This window comes from Hevea brasiliensis, unplaced genomic scaffold (genome assembly GCF_030052815.1).
Source record: "Hevea brasiliensis isolate MT/VB/25A 57/8 unplaced genomic scaffold, ASM3005281v1 Scaf180, whole genome shotgun sequence".
NCBI lineage: Eukaryota > Viridiplantae > Streptophyta > Magnoliopsida > Malpighiales > Euphorbiaceae > Hevea > Hevea brasiliensis.
This window is the reverse complement of record NW_026614674.1, coordinates 1-23,757: the sequence shown is the minus strand read 5'-3', so window position 1 is coordinate 23,757 and position 23,757 is coordinate 1. Positions and strand designations below refer to the sequence as shown.

The 23,757-nt window shown below is 32.4% G+C and overlaps 2 protein-coding genes across 4 annotated transcripts; both read right to left on the bottom strand.

Annotated features, from left to right (window-relative positions):
- Nucleotides 1-48: 48 nt before the first annotated feature.
- On the bottom strand, nucleotides 49-9,025 carry LOC131176600 (uncharacterized). 3 transcript variants are annotated; one of them, XM_058141668.1, is made up of 8 exons: nucleotides 8,769-9,025; nucleotides 6,987-7,018; nucleotides 6,747-6,916; nucleotides 5,775-5,934; nucleotides 2,609-3,042; nucleotides 1,972-2,442; nucleotides 1,424-1,529; nucleotides 49-401 (listed from the first exon to the last, which is right to left on the bottom strand). In XM_058141668.1, exons 1-8 carry the CDS (start codon nucleotides 8,835-8,837, stop codon nucleotides 269-271), a joined length of 1,575 nt encoding a protein of 524 aa, XP_057997651.1. In that variant the 5' UTR covers nucleotides 8,838-9,025; the 3' UTR covers nucleotides 49-268. The 3 variants fall into 3 exon arrangements, with proteins under 3 accessions (XP_057997651.1, XP_057997649.1, XP_057997650.1); XM_058141666.1 differs by lacking the exons at nucleotides 6,987-7,018; nucleotides 8,769-9,025 and having other exon boundaries at nucleotides 1,972-2,433; nucleotides 6,747-6,954; XM_058141667.1 differs by lacking the exons at nucleotides 6,987-7,018; nucleotides 8,769-9,025 and having other exon boundaries at nucleotides 5,775-5,981; nucleotides 6,747-6,887.
- A 12,466-nt stretch (nucleotides 9,026-21,491) lies between these two features.
- Nucleotides 21,492-21,902, bottom strand: LOC131176601 (putative protein FAR1-RELATED SEQUENCE 10). Its single transcript, XM_058141674.1, has one exon. It carries the CDS (start codon nucleotides 21,900-21,902, stop codon nucleotides 21,492-21,494), a length of 411 nt encoding a protein of 136 aa, XP_057997657.1.
- Between the last annotated feature and the right edge of the window lie 1,855 nt (nucleotides 21,903-23,757).

Here is a 23,757-nt window from a genome sequence, read left to right as displayed (position 1 = left end):
AGAACTTTTATTTTCATTGTTTTTCCTTCTTTTCGTTTTTCTAATTGCTGCCAAAACAAAAGAAAATAATATTTCTTTTTCTTTCCCTCAGAAGAAAGTATAACTGCGAAGATAATTGAAGTTATAAACAAGCTAAACGACCAACGAACCAAATTGCCCTACCCTTCCAAGCCCAGAACCCAAAATCAAAGAGCGAGGAAAAGAAACTCAAAATGGAAGCAAAGAATCATATGATACATTTTCCATTTTCAAGTCACGCCTTAAAAGTTCAAACCTTCTTGAAGAATGAAAGAAGATTGCCTTGTTTAGGGTCCTTGCTTCCTCCTTTCTTGTTCCCTGCTTTGCCTCCTGGTTTAGATGGAGCTGCATTTCCTACTGCAGTCTTCTTGGCTGCAGCTGCCCTGCATTTATAACACAATGTCAACAGAACAGTCCCTGGACACTAACCAAAAATTTACCACCAAACTAATAAGTATTGATTGAACATATGAATCTAGCAAACGCCAACGTAATTATAATACCTTGCCCAAGATCAGCAAATTTACCTAATTGCATCAGCTTTAATTCACCATTACGATGGTAAATTTTGATAACAGAACAGAACATAAGAATATCCATAAATCTATACTTTGGTGCTTAAACTACCTGCTTGCTTCTGATTTATATGTTTTCAATAATATAATTAGTTCTGAGCACTGACACAGGTATTGTATTAAACTACAAAAAAATAATTGGACAAATTACTAAAAGCTCCCTGATATGAAGCAACTTGCTATAAAATAGTGAATTTTGCTCTTAAAAAATTTTATGCATTAGCTCAAGTCATGACCATAATACACAGCAGTTTCTTTCACTCAGGGCTATCAAAATTGCAAATGATACCTTCAAAGTGTTGTGCAAGTTTAGGACTTTGATCCAAAATATGGATAAGCATTAGAATTCTGAGAAACAATGAATTGAAGAAAAAAAAAAATCTTGGAAATTTATCCCAGAAAAGAAGCTTTTTCAAGCAATCTCTTTCATTATGCAGGATTATATAAGTCATCATCAGAACATCAACTTATATCAAAATCAAAAGGTTCTCTCCATTTCTTAAAACTTTATCCCTCAAATTGCACTGAGCATTCTAAAATCATCATCTATGAAATTGATTATTACTAAATCTGAGAACCATGCAGTAAGCTATTTTCTATATCGTTGCTTTTAATTTACTCCATGCAAAAAAAAGAGGGGTTCATTCCCTGCCTAAATCAGGTTTGAGTTTGGAGTTTTGTACTTTTGCCCCCTTAAAAAGCTGGGTGGTCTTCAAATTTATGTCTATATGTGGCCTGGCCCACACACTTAAGAGAATATAATATGAGCCTGGCTTGGAGCATGTCTAAGCAGGAGCATAGTTTTTTATACTTTTCGCAACATTTCTCACCTGTTGTTAACAGTATTTGTAACTGCATTAGTTTCAGCTTTCTTCATCGCACTATTGTCAGCGTTCCTTGTTTCTATCTCCTCTCCCTCCCAGAGTACCTCAGTTACTGCAGCAAAGAGAAGAGAACTATTATTGTAAAATGGAAGGGCAACAAGAAATTAGGATCTTCAGAACATATTGCAATGACAAACAGGATGTCTCAACTAGGCACTTCAGTTTGATTTCTCTGGATGCAACAGTTAGATGAAAGTTCCTCTGGATGTGTAAATTTGTAGCATCAACTAATCATTTATTCTGGAAGAATAGCAGAATAATACATCCCTCTCATACTAGCAGAATTTAATGATTTAGAGTACTAATACAGATGACCAAAACGTTATAATGAGATTAAAAGAAAAAAGAAGGAACAAAAACAAATGCCAGCAAAATCTAAGAATCCAATGAATGTGAAACAACATTTCACCCAGAAAAGAGAGAGTCTGAGCCAAGTAGTATATTACATTAAGGACTTTCTAGAAACTGATAAAAGCGATAAAGCATGGGTGTACCTTCTCTACCACGCTCATCAATTCGGGTCATCAATACTTTTCTCCTTTTGGGTGAATTTGAAGCAGCATTAGTAACTATATCTGCTTTAACACCATCTCCATTAATACGGTTCTGGATATTCTCTTTATAGGTGTCTTTAGAGTTCATACTCTTACAGGCAACTGAAAAATTTTCCTTCAGAACTTGATTAGACACTCCGTCAGTTGATTTTTCTTCCTTTACCTTCAATTTTTCTTCATTTTGGTCATTGACAATGGGTTTCTCAGGATGTGTCTTACTGATTGCCCCCTTTGGATGATCAGGTGACGCTAGGCTGACTGCATCTTCAGACTCATCATCCGAATAATCAAGGACTACCCTCCTTTTTCTACCACCTTCACCATTTGAGGCTCTCTTAACATGTTGAGCCTCATCATCACTGCTCCGATCCTCCATTGCTTTAAGAGCACAAATTTGAGATTCTGCACTGGCTAATAACATAAATAAAACAACCAGAAAACTAGAACAAACCGATCAATTAAATAAATTCTAGATTATAGAATAGAAATTTGACTTGTACAATGCATATAAGAAAATGATGCATCATGGTTATGAAAAGAAAATTTCAAATTCACACTGTAACAAGATGGAACCAACCAGTAGGATTTGAAATGAGACTGTTATTGCCTGCAGGTGCTGAAGTGAGTTTTGACTTTGCTGATGCACGACCCCAACAATTTGCCAATGAACCTCCATTTCCAATGGAACTTTTATCACTCTGGCCTTTCTTTTCATTAGTAGGCAAAGGAGGGACTTTTTCTCCATCTAGAAGAGGCATAGCCTGATTATGAACTCCTATCCCATGAATTTCAGGTTTTACATCTTTCACCAAATTGGTAGACTGATGGCCAACCTTTGGACCTGATTGATCAACTTTAATTTGCTGAGGAGGTGGAACTATAATGTTTTTATATGCAGAATTACTATTGGACGGCCCCAGGATTCCCACACTTTTGGTCTGTGGGCCTGCATTTTTCACAGGAGTTTCATCAACATTGCGCTTAACAAAGGGATTAAGAATCCCACAGAACCTGATGAAAGAAAAAGCATTAACTGAGCATAATCATATGCTACAAATGCAACTTTTTATAACTGCATGACTGCATAACCAGAACATAAGTTCATAACAAGTGACTATGCACAATCATTTGGGCACCCAAATCAAAATGGCTTTGGAAGTGGCATCACTTTTACCTGAAAATAAAAATAAATGTTTTGCGTGAATATTTAATTATGCAAAAGTAAAGGTCACAGTACATCACCCTTCCTCAAAGTGCACAATTTTCACAGGCAAAAAAAAAAGGCCTTGTTCTGCAAGCCAACATTAAGAAAATATCAATAACCATTTGCTTCCTTGAAAGTTAACTTTCAAGTTGGGCAAGTGTTCCTTTGTCTTTTCCCTGCTCCACCCTTTTCCCCTTTTCTCCAAAGTGCATGACTTTAATAACAAACACAACAAAAAAAACCTGACATGGAGTGGAATAACCTTGTTGCTACCTAGAGAAGAAAAAGGGAACTCATAATTTGGACTACATCTTGAGAACAATTAACAGCAATTCTCTCTCCCTCTCTAAAAAAAACTCACACAAACACACACAGCATGCAGAGTGCCTGTAAGTAAGATAATCACAAGGACCAACTTCATGGTCCAAAAGAAGATGGAACAACCAATCTGGAAGCAAGCATTAAAGGACAAAAGGCATTTGACACCTTATCCTTGTGAAACACAAGTTGCCATAATCAATCAATTTGTTTTTTCTCCTGCAAGAGCTAAGGGTCTGTTCACTTGTGGAAAACTAAGGCAGTTTTTGGAAAAATTTTCTAAGAAAACGGGAAATCCATGTCCACATATGCCAGTTTTTCAAATGAAGAACTAAAAAAATAGTTTTACAGTTTTCTAAAATTTAACTAAGATTTGGAGAAAAACTTTAAGTTGTTTTCCTTTATAACAAAAATTCTATTTCCCAACAATTTTCCACATAGAAAGCAATAGCTTTTTTATAACTAAAACTAAAAAAAAAAAAAAAAAACCTGTTTTGCTCTACCCTTTTCCCCTTTCCTCCAAAGTGCATGACTTTAATAACACACACAACAAAAAAAACCTGATATGGAGTGGAATAACCTTGTTGCTACCTAGAGAAGAACAAGGGAACTCATAATTTGGACTACACCTTGAGAACAATTAACAGCAATTCTCTCTCCCTCTCTAAAAAAAACTCACACAAACACACACAGCATGCAGAGTGCCTGTAAATAAGATAATCACAAGGACCAACTTCATGGTCCAAAAGAAGATGGAACAACCAATCTGGAAGCAAGCATTAAAGGACAAAAGGCATTTGACACCTTATCCTTGTGAAACACAAGTTGCCATAATCGATCAATTTGTTTTTTCTCCTGCAAGAGCTAAGGGTCTGTTCACTTGTGCAAAACAGTTTTTGGAAAAATTTTCTAAGAAAACAGGAAAAAAGAGTTTCATATCCACATATGCCAGTTTTTCAAATGAAGAACTAAAAAAATAGTTTTCTAGTTTTCTAAAATTTAACTAAGATTTGGAGAACAACTTTAAGTTGTTTTCCTTTATAACAAAAATTCTATTTCCCAACAATTTTCCACATAGAAAGCAATAGCTTTTTTATAACTAAAACTAAACAATAACTCTTTATATCTAAAATTGAATAAGTATTTAGAAAAATATTTATTTACAATGATAGAAAAAAAATTAATTATATTATTATAACATAAATGAATAAAACATTAAAAATTTTAGACATAAAATAAGTTTTTACATATATTTTACAATAATTTATTTTTTCATTATGAAAGATATAAATAACTTTTTTTTGAATTAAAAATCGATTTTCTGTTATATGCAGGGGAGCATGTTTTCCATGTTATTCTTTGTTTTCCATAGAAAATAAAAACTAAAAACTAAAAAGTAAAATTTTCTTAGAAAATGGAAAATATAAAACAGGCCTAAATATTTCTAATAAGGGTAAATTACAATTTAGTCTCTTAGGTTTGGTAAAACCTACAATCAAGTCCTTACTCCTTATATTTTAAAAACTAAGCAATTTAGTCCTTGAGATTTAGCAAAACTTACAATTTCGTCCTTTCGTTCAATTTTCCGTCCAATTGACAATTAATTATAGCAAAAATGACCAAAATGCCCTTAACTCTATATATTTTCTAACTGAAATGATTAAGTCCCTAAGGTTTTTTATTATAAACAAAATAGTCTCTTGCTTTAAGCTTTATAAACAAAATAGTCTCTCGATTTAAACTATTATATTTACAATATAAAATCACAAGAGCTAAATCATTTAAGTTAGAAAATATATATAGTTAAAGGCATTTTAGCCATTTTTTCTATAATTAATAGTAAATTGAATGAAAATTGGATGGAAAGAATAGATTGTTTGGTTTTGAAAATACAAGGATTAAGTTGTAGGTTTTGCCGAACCTCAAGGACTAAATTGTAGTTTACCATTCTAGGAATTATCTTGGCAAAGGAAGCTCAGTTTCCGAAAGTTTTGATGATTATAAATTCATGCTCTCATTTGATCAACATTTATAAATTAAAGAAGGCAGCTAAACATAGTCATCACAACAACGGAAGAATGGCTACAAATTTCAACTGAGAATAATTATATTCATCAATTATATAGCCTTTACAAGTGAAGAGTCTCTCAAGTCAAATGCCAATAGCAAACAACTCTACTTTAGTGCTTGGAAGACATTGCAGAATTAAGTTGCATCATACCTGTTATCTCTCAAGCAATTATCAACAGTGGAGGGCTGCTTGAAGAGCTCTTCTGCTTGTACAAATTCATCATTCCAAAGTGCAGCTGGATCCCTCGGGATTGCAGCTTGCACACTATAGATATGAAGCGAGCAATTGCCATCAAATTCTTGTTTAGCTTCTGCCAAAAATTCATAAGAGTTTGACATGGACTCCTTTATTCTTGTGCTGGTTACAAAATAAATATGCATTCAAAAGTACAAAAAACAACCAGTTACCACAACAAGATAATTAAGAATTTACCCAAAACTCAGCTTGATGTGCATGCATGCAATAAATTGGGATTCTATCAGCTACACCAGTAATGCAACGGCATCAATACAAATCAAACAATTATTACATTTGACACACTTTTATGGTTCCTCATTTAGAATTTGGCAGCAAGCTTTTAATATGATTTCAGTGTAGCCTAATTGAGAAAATAGGAAGTCATGAGTCCAAAGCTATAAAAGGGCAGGGGTTGACCTATGAAATGAGCATAAAAGCAATAGGAAATACCCTAATTGCTTAGGTGAGAGCAAGAAGAAGAAGAAGAGATTCAGTATGACAAAATGTCAGTTCAAATGACTTCATCATCATGCCATGCATGCTCCACAACTTAATAGATTTATATGTGAAAAGCAGCAAAAAAAAAAAAAAAAAACCATCAATTGAAGAAACAAGAAGAGAATCAATGACAAATTATTGGCTCATATGACTTCATCATGATGCTATACATGCTCCAAACCTTTATAGATTTATGCATGAAAAGCAACAAAGGGAGGGGGGAAAACTCAGTCACAGAAAAATCATGCAATCTTTAGGATATTGATGGTTATCAATCATAATCAACATAACAGTGCCTTGAGCAATTTTAGAATTCTCTTTCTCTCTCTCTCTCTCCAACAATATTGAATCATTATAATCCTATGATATTCTAAAAGAAGATCAGACCTTCAAGTTTGGGCCCCGAAACAAGCCTTATATGGTAACTGGGAGGATTGTTCTTCAACCAGCCAGACAGAGTATATACTACTTCCAGACCACTTCTGTGTTTCTCCACAAACTCTTGAAGCAATCTATTGACACAAGATGGAGGAAAATGGAAAGAAAGAAAAGAGGAGCTAAAAAGAGGAGCTACCAGCATATTCATGAGAGGAGAAAAAATATACCTCTTTGCCGATTTGATGACACTAAAAATTGCGACTCAACCACTTGTATGAAACCTGAAAAGTAATGAAATAGATACAAAGTTTACTAGAAATATTTATTAAATTTTAATAGAAGTTCTAGCTTGCAAAATCATTCCACACGGAAGTAAGTCCAATGAAACTTGCCAGTTGCCAATGTTTAAATAAAGGATAAGTGAAATGACATATGTGACTATCAAATTGCTTAAAAATTGAGCTCCATAATTAACAATACATATTGAAGCTTCATTGGTGCTCAAAGCTTATCCGACCATGTTTTGAACTCAACTAAAAAACAGTTAGCTTGTGTCTACATCAGAATGATTTATGGGAATTAGGAAGTATCTATCAAAAAATCTTGCTATGCAACAGCCATAATAACAGAAAATTCTAGCACAAGAAAAGTTTTTCCTTTTCTAAAATATTTGCATCTCTCACCAATGTTAATCACAGTATTAAATCAAATTGCAAAAAGGGATAATCATTTTACATCAAAACTTTAGAAACTCAAATTCACTGAGACTTAAAACCAAAACTGGCCATAATCGACCATATAGATATGTTTCCTCCATTCCACTCAGTTTAAAGCTACATCCTCAGAAAAATCTAAAGCTGCAAAATTCTCTCCCAATTTTCCCCACATCATTATATGTCTGCCCACTTTCTTATCTCCTATAACATCAATGTGCTCAACCTTTTGTACTGTTGCATTTCTGGTCTATGAGACCCCTGTAAAAATTATCTCCCTTCTCCCAACTTTCGCTCAACAGATTCCACTTCCACCTTTCCATGAATCCATAAATACATGTAATTTTTTGAATGAGTAAATGCACAAAAAAAAAAATAATAATAAAATTCAAATATTTGCAACAAAAAAAAGAAGAAGAAATGCAGCAATATGAAAACTGTTGCATCACGTAAATGTGTTTAGCACTTTACAGTTCATAATTAGAGATCAATGAGTTGCTGTAGAAACAACAAAATCTATGCATACAATGTCTATCAAGCTACCCAAAGCATATAACAGAAATTATTTAAACACAAAGGTAAGACTTCATCCTCAATCTCCTTTTATCTCACCCATTCAATGGCAATGGGTCTATTGGTTAATTTAACAATTCTATATTTCAGTTTGCACCTTCATTGACTCCATCAAAAATTTGTATCATAGGCTCATTAGTGGAAGAGTCTATTTAAGAATCTACAAAAAGGCAAGCAGCACTCTTTATTTCTACAAGATGTGAAGCAATTGTACAGAGAAACACTTAGGAGAAACTCTCACCACTGCAGTACAATTCTACATAGCAGAGGTGTAACCGAACTTTCAATTGGCTAATTCAGTTAGTACTATCATTAAAAGTCTAACTTCTTCACAGAAAAAAATGCACTCAATTATGGAAGTTGCAAAATAAAAAGTACAATTAATTTACAGTATTGCACATAAGGAATTCCTATCCAAAATTCGGGTTCCTTCAGAAATCAACCTTTCTTCTCTCTATTCGCTTCTAATAAAAATAAGTGAAACTAAAAGAGTAAACAAATATCAAAAAAAAAAAAAAAAACTTAGTTTCCTAGCACTCTGGAAACTATTCAACAATTTAGCAGGAAATTAATTTGACAAATACAATAAATTTACCGAAAATTGCCACCATAAACATCGATAAATCCACTTAAAGTAAGAGATTAATAGAAAGCAAATTAACAGAGTCAAAACTATGGATCAGGCGAAAATTACACTAAATTTTGTAGAGAGAGGGTAAAGCAAGAGAAGAGAATCAGAAGTTACCACTTGAAGTTTATCAGAGACGAGAGCTTCGATCTCTTCGAGTATGCCTAGGGTTTCCATTTGGGCCATAATTTTTCTCTATTAATCTCTTATTTTGTTTGTGGGATCAAAGGAAAGAGTGTAGTTGAGCAGGAATATAAGGATATGAAGATTTTATGGTTTTGTTCTCCCAACTCTAAGGACTAAGGATACCATTTTCCCGCCATTCTCTCTTTCTCTGCTCTCTCTTGGATCAGCTGTATCGAATTTTGTCGCGACTCTAGCTCTCCGTGGAAAGACCATTTAGAGTCACGTCCGTTTCACGTGAATGTCGGAGTTATCCTTTTATTTTTTTTAATCATATATATATATAATGTATCATTTAACTAAATTTACGTGGTCTCTACTCAAAACAAAAATAATTATCTGGTTCATTTTTAAATCAATCAAAATTTAATTTCACCAAAATAAAATTTTTACTAATTTATTTTAAAATAATTATTTTTAGTATTTATTATTATTTATAAATGTATATTTTCATTTTTAAAATTAATCATATCGTATATTGAAAATTTACATTGTAAAATTAAAAATATGTGCATTTTTAAAAATTAAAAAGTTTTGAAAGAATATTTTTATTAATAAATTACAAAATACATATCCATATACTTATTTATCAATACAATTAATTTTTTTTTTCAATTTTCTTTTATCACTTCTATTTTAAGAAATAAATAAATAAATAGGAATTATATAACAAATCAAATATGTGGCTACTGGTTAATCTCGGCACATTTATATAAAAAAAATAATTAATTAATATATCAAATTATGGTTAAAATTTTATAAAAATTTAGTAATAGTATCATTTATCAAAATATAACAAATTTTAAGTGATTGTTTTAATAAAAATTAAAATTTAACAATACTATTAAAAATCAAAATAACAATAAATGAATTAACCCAGAAATAATGTCAAGCCTATTTTTATCGCCATACAAATCTTAGGCAAATTATTTCATACTCACAAAAAATTTAATTGTTCCTCAAATTCAGAAAGGTGAGGGCCGCTCCTTTATGTGTAACATCTACCAGAAGCACACAATAATTTACCACAAGTCTTAAATGCCTAAATATATTCATATAACACAAGTACACAAGCAACATATTTCATTGAGCCATTGTTTCATTATCAACAATCTTATAATTTACATTTCAATTTTGAAGTCATGAAATTTACAATGCTTGCCTGCACTTGCATAAAATCTGCAGTTTATGGTTCAGTGAATATATATATATATATACTTCATCATATCCCTTCCTGCGGTTAGATGGAAAAAATCAGTCGGTGAATTCAAGTACTAAGTCTCAACCGAGATAACATTACGATTGAAGGATTCAAGGTATTGTGCTTACCCAGCCTTCCCAAAATATGTGGGACTGTAATTGTAAATCAGATTGTCAAGCACTTTGCCAGCAGGCCTTCCTGTTCAAAGACTTCCTGGCCTCACTGCAACACATACACAGGATTAGAATAAGTTCTTGTTTTCTCTGATACAACATGATATGATTTGAGCTCAGCTAACTATTTGCTGAAATTTAAAATGTTAAAATAGAAGTCTTTTTTTTGTTTTCCAAAATTGAAGCTTGTACTTTCTTTGCCCTATATTTTGGAACAAGGACCTTCTCTGACTTCATTTCTGAATGCATGGTCGTATGCACTGTAGCTAATCATGCCGGTAACATTAACATGTGTGATTCACAGACAGTGTCTGTTTAAGAAGAAAGGTTAAAGAAACTCACAATTGCCTCATCACCTGTTTCCCTAAACAAAATATTAAAAAAGAAGCAGCATATATTAATTACTAACTTCTCAGCAATAATCAAGTTCTCACCTAACAAAAAAGTTTGCAATATGTTGAGTCACTTGAATGGCATCCTCTGACTTTGGAATCATAGATAAGACCCATTCAAAAGCATTTTTCTGCAATATTTTCAAAAGAGCAGGTAGTTACCAGAAAACACTAAGGAAATAGGGGTGAAGAGAAAAAAAGCTCAAATGCACAAACCACTAATTTAGATCAACCTTTTAACATGTCTGAAATTCAACAGAGCCATAAAAAAGGCACGTATGCAAATCTACTTGTTCTAATTTTTCAACTTGTCCAAAACAATAGAAACAATTAGAAGAAACGCACAACAAAAGATACACTACCCATGCCATATATAATGGAATATACTCTGCAGCTTTGAGCGGTTTAGAGTGCAGTTGTGAATTTTCACAAGTTCAATTTTGGTGTAGTGCAGATTTCATTTCAGAAGGCTTTCTTCTACAATACACATTCAGTCATCTCTCATTATAAGGATCCTTATGATATGAATGGTGAAAAAGAACTTTTTTTTTCTTTTTTTTTGGGGGGAAGGAGGGGGGTGGGGGGTGGGGGGGTTGGTGTGTGTGGGGGAGAGGAGAGGAGGGGGTTGGAGGGGTTCCTTCACATGCACAGATTCTTGATTCCCTAGGTTCTGTCAAAACTTCCTCGATATCATATTTATTATTTTTTATTCTAGGGTCCAGTACAATACACAACAACACTAAAGTACCTCAGTTCATCTATCTCTCACACACGTACACACTCATGCATCAACCCATGTTCTGCGTTTATTAAAAGGATACCAATGCCCTAAAAATCCATTTGAATAGGCGTGCATTTGAAATGAGCACTCCAGAGGTAATATCTGATCTTCTGTGTGTATGTGTGTGTGTCTTCTGCCATAGGCATACATACATGGACATACAATATGTGCTTGCATATGGATTTATGGCCGAGTTTGTTGTTTTGCATATGAAAAGATATATAAGTATGAACTTAATAGGAAGAGATAGGCCCTGATTTCAAAAATCTGCTCACACCACACCAAAGGACCCAATCCCCAAATCTTGAAACATAAATGTTAAGGTATACCCTACTTGTAACCTTTACCTTAATTATCCAAATACTTGAGTAAATGTTTCTTACTTCATCCAATCGGGTTATTGTAATAAATAAATATGTATCATAATGAATGGGGTAAAATACGAGGAAAAAGATCAGAAGAATCAAATTGTCGGTACAAGTATATGCATTGAAGAGCCTCGCCCATTTAATGGGTTAAGTGGAGGCTATACCTCTGGATGCCATTGGATAACAGTCACAGGATAGTTGTGTGCTTGTACAGTGGAGACATAAACCTGACGTGAATGTTAGCAGAGGAATTAGAATTCTTCTAGTGGGCACATGACATTATATATATATATATATATATATATATATATATATATATATATATATATATATATATATATATATATATATATATATATATTAAATCCGGTACTTTGTTATCTGCATCCACACTAGTAGTCAATATCTTGAAGACACTAGACAGAGCCTGGTTCTCTAAAAGCCGTTCTGGTGAGATCCCATACTGTTGCATTGAAAAGTCAGACAAGATAAACAAGGAATTAAGGTCTTCCAATATATTGGTCAGGCAATTTGATTAAAAAAAAAAAAGACGAAAGTAATAATAATGCAAGAATAATAAGCCAACTAAAAAAGTACAATTAAGAAAAGCCCAATAATAGTGAAAAAATAGATTAACACCTCAACAATAAACAGCAAATCCAAATAGAGTTATGTAAATATTGATGGGTTAATTTCACTTGTTACTTAACTTGTCACTAATCCCATTAAAATTATGAAATATAAATGGGCCACTTAAAATCAACAAACTTTGCTTCCTTTAACAATAAAAACATTGAGACAAAATCTAGAACAAATTCAATAAGAAAATTTGACATAATTTTACATTTTCTTATTTATAAATATAATTTATTTTTGAAAGTTTCAGTCATTTGGTGAAGTTAAGCATGCTCGTTCAAAGGAAAGAATTGCATTAAGTTCATTCAGGTTCCAATTCCATTCTTGATTTTTCTTCATACAATGTTGACTGGGACATCACAAAAATATAATTACTAGTAGATTGTTTGTATGTATGTTTTTGAGTTATTAATGTCTTTATTATTATCATTGGAAAATCTTTATATATATATATAAATATACATCATTAAAAGAGATGGTACTATTACAGTATGAATTTCTTAATCTTCTAAATTATAAATAGAGACGCTGCTCAATCGCTATTGCTTCAGAGTTAGTGTAGTCACACCGAAATCTTCAAGGATTTTTCCAAGCACTTAATGATAATTTGGCCAAATATAAAATAAATTTCGTAATTGCTCAATACCCATAAGAAAATAAACAAGGATGCAAATTACGAAAAAATAAATTATTTACTTTATAAAAATAAATAATTTTCTTGTCGAAATAAATTAAATGAAATAAGATTTTTTTTTTTTTTTAGAATAACCAAGTCAGAGACTTAATTAGTTTTAGATTTTATCATTTCCATGCAATGAGTGTATGATCATTATTTTTCAAAATTAACAAATATATTATGCTTTTTATGGATTTCATAAACACAACTAATGAAAATCTGAGCATGATGAATTAGGCCCAACTCGGCCTATCCAATAAAAGGTCCAATTTAGACTACAATGATAGCCTTGCAAGTTCCAAACTTTCTTTTACCAAGTGCGATAAAGGTTCAAATTCTCCAACTTTCTGCTAACTCATACTTGAAGGCTTTTCTTCTTCTTCTTCTTCTTATTCTTCTTTTTCCGTATTTTATGATTTTTCTTAATTTCCTACCATGGCCTCAACACAACGTGGACCAAATGTCATAGGAGGTTATACTGCTGTTAACAAACATTATTCTTGTCATCTTCTGTTTGTAAATTTTTAAGACCTCTTTATAACCGATTAAATTTTAATATTTACATTTTAAGATTAGACTTTAGAATATAATTTTTTTTTTACGTGTGGAATGAGTCATTTCAATAACTAGGTACAAATTAGAATTTTCCAAGTCAACGAAAATTATGAAGTGAGTGCATATCCATCACAAAATAAGATTAAAGAAGCAATTTGATAGGATAAATTACTTGAGGAAAAAGTTGAATATGACAACAAAGAAAAGCAAATCCACTAGCGAGCAATCATGAAAGAATTAAGGTCCCATTCAGTAAAATATACTTTCCCATTTAATTTCTTGGAGATGTGTACGCATGGATGAGGCTGCCATTATAAGCACTGCCTTTTAGCTCATCCTTTGGAACTCACAAGCTAATAAGCTCGTTATAGACTTTTGAGTTGCAGAGATTAGCGAGCATCTGAGTAAGAAAATTCTCTCCTTTTTTCTTGAGATGGCTCTAGTGGGTAGCTTTATGCCTAATAAGGTCTTGCTCCCAATGCCCAACTCCAGGCTCAGCTTCTATGAGCGTAAAACTATGTTCATGTAGGTGAACTTTTACTCATATATAGTTCTAATTAAATTAAATTCAGGGTTTTTTTTTTCCTTGGAAAATTTTGTTCTTTATGCGGCCTTTTGAATTTTTTGAATAATCAAATTGGTGAGCATGCATGTTTTTTAATTATTTTATTTTTTGTTCATAAGTTAATTATTTTTTTAATTAATAATTTAATGTAATTTAATTACATAAATATAAAATTATTTCCTTTTTCTATATCAGAAGATGTGGTACACGAAAGCAGGGAAAGCCCTGCGATGGGAAGCCTCCACAGATCAACACAGGACCGAAAGCGAAAGCCATGGATCCGAGTCGGAGAGAAGAGGATGTTACTCTTTCTAGCTTCAATAATAGTGAAAAAGAAAGCAAGAAAAGCAAGGGAAAAATAGACAATGGCATGGAAACCGACGAGGCCTCCAAATGAGGTTCACTCTCAGGGGCATGCATGCATGCATGCTTAAGTACTACTGTATCAAATAATCTTATAAGGAGTCGATGATCTTATTTTAGCTACCTATCTGTCCTCAACTCTCAATAAGGACTATTAGTGTTTGTTAGTACTGTGTCTGTTTGCTTATGTTGCTAGCTAGAGAAAGACAAAGGTGTTTCTGAAATAATAATCTGTTGGTTTGGATTTGGTGATGAGTAGTTGTTGTGGTTGATATATACTGTTGGCCATGGGTCGATTTTGATCCAATTTCAAGTTAAAGCTGATGGTTATGATTTGAGAAAGAGAGAGACCCAATCACAAGATGACCATTACCGACCACTTGAATTGAAATTAAAGAGGTTGATTTGATGAATTTACTTGGTCTTAGTTTAACTAACAATTTAATAGCGTAGCTCTCGAAGCTACGGAAAGCAAACTTGCTGCACGAGAACGATCAAAACCCAGCTCTAGAGAAACTCCTCCACAAATCAATACTGCAGCTCTCAAAGCTAACGAAGAGCAAATTTGCTGCACGAGAACGATCAAAACCCAGCTCCGGAGAAACTCCTCCATAAATTAATAGTTTAGCTCTCATGTCTATGAAAATAATATTTGTTGCACTGGAATACTCAAAATCCAGCCCTGGAAAAACCTTTTACAAATCGGTTTTTCTAATGGATGCAAAATTGCACCCATTAAGGTGTAGTTAATGAACCCACTAATATAGGCAACCACGATTTTGACAATATATAATTAATGCTAACTTTATCGTAACCACATTTAATCCCATTACAAACACCAATTTAACTCAACCTCCCTAGTCTGTACACTCACCTTTATTAGATTTTTTTTTTAATTTACATTTCCTCATAAACATCCAGTGTAAAGCGTATTAGAGACTTTTTTTTTTCTTTTTATCAGTCTGCTATTTATCTCAACCCTTAAAATGTTTGCCAGTCCATTCAATATGATATCTTATCAATTCTTAAAATATAAAGATTAATTATTTTTTTAATGAATTTTACTCAATTTAAAAATCAAGTTATAAAATCCAAATTAAAAATATAAGTAGTGACTTACTTTATTATTAATTTTAATCTAAGTCATTTAATTTTAATACTAGAGTCCAATTTATCACATAGTTTTTCAGATGACTTATTTTACTGAAATTAAACTAAAATTATGAAAAATTAAATAACTAAGTTTAGATTTGCCCATGAAATACCATAGCTAGAGAAAGCAACTAAAAATACTTTTACTCAAAAGTAGTATATTGTATAGAAATATAAAAAAAAAAAAAGAAAAAGAAAAATTATAGCATAACATATATAAAAAAATTGGGTATTGTATTGTATGACAAATCAATTCTCAGTTAACCCATAAAATAAAAAAGTATAGAATAACAACACCTGACCAAGGGAGCCCACCTCCACCAGGTCCCTAATTAGCAATATAAATGGGCATAAAAATTAATAATCTTTTTAAACCTTTCAAATCTCGCAGTCAGAACCAAAACAGTAAAATCGCAAATAAAACTAACTCAAAGTTTGCAAGTTAACTACTTAAAAAAATGCCAACAAAATATGACATCCATGATCTAGAAACAAATGAAAATAATAAAACCTAAAAATCTAAAATTTTATAGAGAAAATTGGGCTAATTATTCCTTTTTCAGCTGCAACTTTTTTCCGCTTGTCCCAATATGCATCAGTGTTGATGTCTTTGTTTTCCTTATGTGGGCACTTGGTGATAGTATGGCCTCCAACTTTGCAAAATCCACAACTCTTCACTCTTTTTACTGAATCTTTTTGTGACGCCGCTTACCCGTCTACTATATAGCCAAGCAAGAAGTGCCACATTCGGTGCTGGAGCACCCTATCTTGTTTTATCATATCTATTGTAAACTTTTAATATCATTTAAAAGTAGTAATCCATGTGTAGAAATTTTTTTTTTTGTAACTTATTTCTGTGGAGACCCGGACAGAGTCTCTCCTATTTTGTTAGCATCTGACGGGTTTCACTAATCACCTGTTAACATATTCATAGTCATCTCACACATTTCTATATCATCTTCTCTTTTATCATATCATTCACAACTCTTTATGAAATCTCAAAATGAAGTATCATCTATTGCATTCATATGAAAATTCATAGATAATAAATTACAAGTTTTCATTTCAATCTCAAGTTTAATTACAAGTCTAAAATGAAATACATCATAAACTAGTAATTACATCATGGCTAAACATAATGAACTAAAATACTAGTATATACATGGGTCCTACCAAAATACAACTGTAGAGGTGATTAGTAAACACTAGCAGATCTGATCGGTCTCTGTGTGAGCACTACTACTGCTACTGCTGCTGCTGCTGAGACTGATCTCTAGTACCTACGCGATGGAAAACCAACGCATTAAGCATAACGCTGAGTGGTGCATATTTTATAATAACAATAATTTAATAATTGAAATAATAATTGCAATTTATAATTTCTGAGTCTTTTACATTTTTAGTGCACTTTGGAAACAATAAAAATTATTGGGATCTTTTCTGTTTACTTATTGTGTATTCAGTATAAATTAATCATTATTAATGCCCAAGAAAACCTATAACAAGTTATAAAAGCTAGATGCACGGGAGTATACGGGTTAGATAGCCATATGTCTACCCTGTTTACATCTGTTAGGCATGAGGCCAGCTGTCGGACATGAGACCCACTGTCAGGCTTGTAAAGCCAGAAATAAAGTAGGCACAATAGCCAGTAAGTAGGCATATAGCCCGTAGAACAATTATATCGTATATGATGTGGCCCAACCGCAAGTGCACGGTCGCATAAGTAATACAAGAAAGATATCGTTCCCACGAGGAGTTGTGTTAATGATTGAATTTTTGATATAAAAAGTTGACTAAATTGAACTATTTTCGAAATTAAAGCAATAAATTGATGGGTATTTGAGTATGAAATCTATATGTGCAAAATTAGCAATCTATTCAACTATGTAATGATTTAATTAAAATTTGCATCAAATTGAAATAAGCAAGTTCAAATATGGCAAGATTTAAGTTGGCAAGAAATTAAATTCAATTGAAAATTAACAATGATAAAAAGGCGATTCCGGAGTTCGGGATTTCATATTCAAGCTATTTTGGGATTTTTAAATTGGTTATCCAATCTTGTGGAACTTATGGGTTTTAAGGAAATTAATTCTTAAATCATTTGAATACCCTTTCGAGTGAGACAAAGCGTGCCTTAATCAGTCTAATCCTACTTTCATGGAGTTAGAGTTAATTAAGACCCATTAGGTTCTTTAATTAATCTGTGAATCCTCTTAATCCTTAGCCTATTTCTAGATCTGCTAATTAAGTCCAATTCCTTGATTATCTATCACAAGGCCTTCTCCTTTTGGTGCCTCAACCATGGATTAAGAACATCATTTAATGGGATCCTACACTAAGCATGTCATTACACACAAGAAATGAATAAAACTCATTAAGACCACAAAATATGGATTACCCAATCAAAATCCACAAAATATCTCAAATATTACAACCCTTACTCCGTAATCAAGAGTAAACTACTCACTATCCATAATGTTTACAAGAAATCTGAGTTTATATGAAAATAAGCTTTAATCTAAGCTAAGAAACAAGAAATTAAACACTAGAAATGTAGGAAAAATGTAAGGAAAGAAAGAAATCTGCAAATCTTGGTTGAAAATGGTGTGGAAGGTGAAATGACTCTTCACCGCCGCCTCTCCTCTTCCTTTCCTTTTCTCGCCCTTGTCTCCTCTTCTAAAATGGGAAATGGGACTATTTATAGCATTTTCCGACATGGAGCCCTAAAATGGTGTGTTCTAGGAGGAATTTTCTCGAGGGAATCTTCTCACTCATTAATGAAACCTTTATGGGATAAGTGGATCGCATGTTATCAACCTTATGCGCTTCGTTCACTTATGCGAAATGCATGACTTAGTGCATAGGTTATGCACAATTCCGTGAGAGTGCATATGGGAGGCGTGGAATGTGCATAAGCTATGCACTCATGCACATTTCGGCAGTATTGGAATGCTGATTTTTCTCCTTATGCAGATCTGCATAGCTTATGCCAAGTTATGCACAATTTGGTCAATGCATATTTCACTTGAAAACTTGTTTTTGACATCTTGACTGTAGAAGTCACTCCTCAATGGCAAAATTTCTCTTCAATCCTTCAAAACACCATTTTTCCTACAAAACAAAGTAAAAATTACAAATTAATCTAAAATTGACAATTATGAAAACTAACTAAATATCTAATGAAATTAGCTAAAAATAACTAATAATAAAATAAAATGGCTATGAAATTAGACCTAAATGACTATGCAAAATGTATGCATCAACATATATTGTCGGTCATGATTTTCTCTGAGGCAATACTGCTATCTATAGTCCCTAATTGGTATATCAATTTATCCAAACTAAATAAATAAATCTAAGTATACTATAGGCAATTAAACATTTTTAATTATTTTAGTACTATTCATCACATTACTATTTTTTTGTACTGCTCGCTGGTACAATTAATTTCATATTAATAGGACATTAGTCATAATTTACATATTTATATTATTTTTAATATTTAATTAGCCTTATGAGTATTTTAATTATCATGTATAGCATTTTTCTCATGAACCTTTCTTTAGGTTCATTTTGATGTATTATCTTTATCTAGGAATTTGGCTAGGTTAGGATGTCTATTTAATCACACTTTCTTCATAACAATTGCTCCTCCATGTTTAAACTTGAATTTCAGTCTTTGAAACACTCAATTCAGGGTTATAGAACTTAAGTTATAGTCAAAATACCATAACTGGTCCCTTTGCTCTAAGTTGTCTTGCACTGACAATTCTCGATCAATAAACTGACCAGTCATTTGATCATTTTATGGTCATTTTTAAACTTAGGTTCCTTCACAAGATATGTTCTTCTGTGTCTTAGGGACTCTTAGATACAATTTCATGATTTTTCAAGCTTGGTATAGTGAGTTATGGTCAATGTATTGACATGGACTCTTAATCCTATAAAGGCAATAGTCAAACTGTGGTAGTATTTTTACCCCTTTTAGGTCTTTACACATAGAATTTAGCAAAGGTGTCTAAACCAATGTTGTAGCCCTAAGTATTATGTTTCCAGATCATATTGGCACATCTCAAATGGAATTTCCTAGTAGGAGTTATAGCCAAATGAACACATGGATATCAAATGGCATTCTGGGTTCAACTTAACATTTTTCAGATTTCAATTTCTAACTTTGGCTAATATTTTCCTTAGATGAAATGGGTTTGAGCTTGGTCAAAACATAAAATTGTTGAGATATGTCTTATAAAACTTTTGGCACTGGTTTCACTCAATTTGTAACTTTAGAGACCAAGTTATGGCATATTTGCCAAAACCGGTCAAGCATATGAAAGGAACAATGTTTTGGTCAATTTCTGGTTGATGCTTTAGTGACCCACCTTGTGCTAATAATTTGACTTAGTTAAAGGCAAAACTAGGTCAAGTGGTCTTCATAAAAAGTGTATCCCTATGTTTAAGCTTTCCATTGATATAAATTTTAGGTCATTTGGACTAATATAGAGAGAATTATGACCAAATGAACACGTACTATTCATTTAGTCATTTTCTAGGTTTCAATGTTTGGTCATCCGGATTTGGGTAGAGAATTGATCATGATTTTGACAAAATTTGGGCATGGTGTCTACATGAAAATGGGCTATTTTGAGTCTAATTTCACCTCTAATTAGCCTCATACCAATTGAGTCACACATTTTCAGTTATGGTTTAATAAAGGGACTGACTCCAAAGTCCCAACCTACGTAAAATCAAATACTCCCAATATCTTAATTCCTCCAACTTCCTTACTTACATTTGCATGTAATACACTTCTATAAGCAACAATCTCAACTCAATAGGTCAATTTCAAGCATTTACACAAACCCTAATTTTCAAAATTTCAAATTTTCACAAACATTACATAATTAAACTCCCAAATATTTCAACTCATTACACATTCTCATGGAACCATTTTTCATCACTTAAAAGCAACAAACTTTAAGCTCCATGGCTGCCAAAAATTCAAGGGTTCTTTCCTCAAGATTTTCTGTTTATTTCATGCACATTTTCACTTGATTTAGCTTGATATTCATGCTTAAAGTAGAGATTAAAAGTTTAAAGCACTAACCTTTGTGGTGACCCAACTTCAAGCTTCCTAAACTTCAACTTTTCTCTTCTTTATGGGTATCTATAGCTTCCTTAGGATGTGGAGAGTATTTTTAATGAAGGGGACTATGGGTTTTGGTGTGTGGAAGCTTGGAAAATCAAGCTTGAAAGCTTTACAAAAATGGTGGAGAGGGGGCACAAGGGTGGACGGCACAAGGAGAAAGAGAAGAAGAAGAAGAAGAAGAAGTGAGTTAGTGGGGTTTTGTCCTCTTGTGCTATATATATTTATATATTTATGTGTACTTAATTTGTTTTAATTTTCATAAACATTTTTCTTTTCTTTTCTTTTCTTCTTCTTTATCTTCTCATTTCCCTAATTCAAATTCATAATTTTTAATTTGTGTCAATTATTTTATTTTCTAAATTTTTATTTTGACATTTAGGTCAAAATTCACCTTTGGGGGTGAAATGACCAAAATGCCCTTCATAATGCATATCGGGTCACTTTTATTATTTTTGTACAAATTAATGAATTCTCTAAATTTTATTTTATTTTTCTCTAAATTTTTCCTATATTTTCTTAACATTTATTCCATCAGTTTATGCCTCCTCACTATAGTTTAAGTGTAGTTTCAGGCATTTTGACTGTTCGAACAGACATTAGTCGTCGGAACAATAAAATGTACGGACTACCTATGGTATGGGCGTTACACTTTTCCTCTTTTCATCCGCTTATGCAAGGAACGTCCTTTAGTCTTTGAGTTAGGAGGACAATGAACATAATCAATATTTTCAGCACATGAATTGCCATTTATTGTAAGACTAACATTTGATTTCACTTGTTGAAGGGACAAGAGAATATTGCTAGTAACTTGTGATGATAAATCACTACGCCAGCGCATTAGAAAGTAGACATCAGGAATTTGAAAACAGTCTTTATGAAGGAACACACTCAAAATATGGCGACAAAGTATGCCCCAAAACTCAAAATGCTGGCAGCTACAGGTTGCTTGCCTACCATTCCAGAATACCTCGTGCTTTTCGCTTCTTATTGTATCAAAGTATTGCACCACAAACTGAGATACATTTATCTGAAGCACTGTATATCGTGTCGCCATTGCAAATTCATCTTGAAACTTTTTGAAAGCATATGGTGTCAAGATGTCGTAAGCTTGTTCTCCAATGGTGATTTAGATCTCAAAAGACCTCTCAGACTTTTGTAACATGGCATTTTATAGTTGTATATACTCAATATCTTCTATAGGTAGCTCAACTTGCAAAGCCAATCATATAATTTTTTAACCAATTATATGATATTGTATGATGGATAAACCACCGATCTTTTCTTTAGTTTTCTGCAAGATAAAACAATAAGCATGATTATATTATCAACATAAACAATAATTGAACCCTTGGATCACACTTTAATAATATAAATTGACTTGTAGTTATTAAACCACTACTTTTCATTTACTTAAACAAAAATTTTAAAAAATAAACTTATAAACAATAAAAATAGTATGTTATATGAGCAATAAATTTTTACCTGCTTCATAAATTTAACAAAACATGAGAGAGAAGCTACAAATCTCTTCATAAAGGCATTAATGCTCGATCTTCCTCTGTAGCTATTCCTCCAAAAATTAATGAAGAAGATATCCGGCACCCAAAAATGTCTTATAAGATGTAAACCACAAATATGCTTATTTATGCTCTGTTATAAAGAGCTTTGTAATTACAAGTGGCCATTGATGCTCAAATTCTTTAAAAGTGTCTAATTTGTATATTTTGTAAAAAATCGTGACGCCATTTTGAGTAATCGATGACAAAGAACTCAAGTAAACCTGGACATTTAATTTAGAAGTGATGTGCCATATACAAAAGCATGCTTTGTAGTTGATATTTCACTTGTTTATAGCTTTAGTCATCCAAGTGGATCTTGGAATTCACAAAATTGTTAAAGGAGCCTTTTTCATCAATGATACAAAGGTCTAAGCAAATAAGATTGTATTAATAACTAATCATAAGTATATAAAAGAGTCAACGTTAGTAGTAAGCATGTAAACATTTTTTTACCTTCTATTAGATATGAAAATGTCAGTCCATTTTGAATTAGTGTAATAACTAAATAATATGGCTCATCCATTGATTGTCCATACCAAAAAAACATACCAACATGGCATTCCTATAGTGAGTTTACCTTTACATGTTGTATCAAAATATAACCAAGCATTCCAAAATTTCTTATACCAATCAAAAAACAATGCAAATGCTGCATCAAAATAAAGTGCTCCAACCTTCCTCTTCAATCAACTTTGAAGGCACATCTGGAAGCTGGATTTATCTTTAATAGCTTTGGTAAAAATTGCAATAGATCACATGGCGTCATTCTTCTTTCTTTCTACATACACTATTGATTGTGATTATACATATCCTTTGCAAGAAAGGGAAGACACACATTGGATAACAGATTGTAATACCTCTCCTGTTCATCACATGACTGCTCATCAAAGACCCCTCTCAGACAAGAATATACTTCATCCTCTTTATATAGTACATCATCAAAGAATAACCCTTCTGAGACAACACTATGATCAGAAAATTTTAAAATTACCATCCACACCACCTTCAGAAAACAAATGGATTTTTTCAACATAATTTTGCATATGAACTTTGTATCCGCACTTCAATGTGCGCTCTATTTCTTCTGATCTTTGTTAAATCAACTATTTTTCAGGGTTTCCCACACAACTACAAAACAAATCACACTTTTTTTTTCTCAATATTTGTAGCAGAATATGTTTTTCATATGAAAATCTATGCTTTATAAAAATAAAGCTCTTCCTCTACTTCTAAAAAAGACGACTGGCAATGGTTTGAAATATGATTCTCATAATAAGTCTGATCATTACTATCATTTTACCATATACTCAATTCAGAACTAACAATCAAACTTTTCTGAAAAAAAAAATC

Coding starts and splice junctions, on each gene's coding strand:
- LOC131176600 (XM_058141668.1), bottom strand. CDS start 8,837: ATGGCCCAAATGGAAACCCTAGGCATACTCGAAGAGATCGAAGCTCTC. Junction 3,043..5,774: donor AATTGCTTGAGAGATAACAG/GTATGATGCAAC, acceptor TTCTTTCATCAG/GTTCTGTGGGATTCTTAATC. Junction 402..1,423: donor ACAAATACTGTTAACAACAG/GTGAGAAATGTT, acceptor TTATAAATGCAG/GGCAGCTGCAGCCAAGAAGA.
- LOC131176601 (XM_058141674.1), bottom strand. CDS start 21,902: ATGGCGACACGATATACAGTGCTTCAGATAAATGTATCTCAGTTTGTG.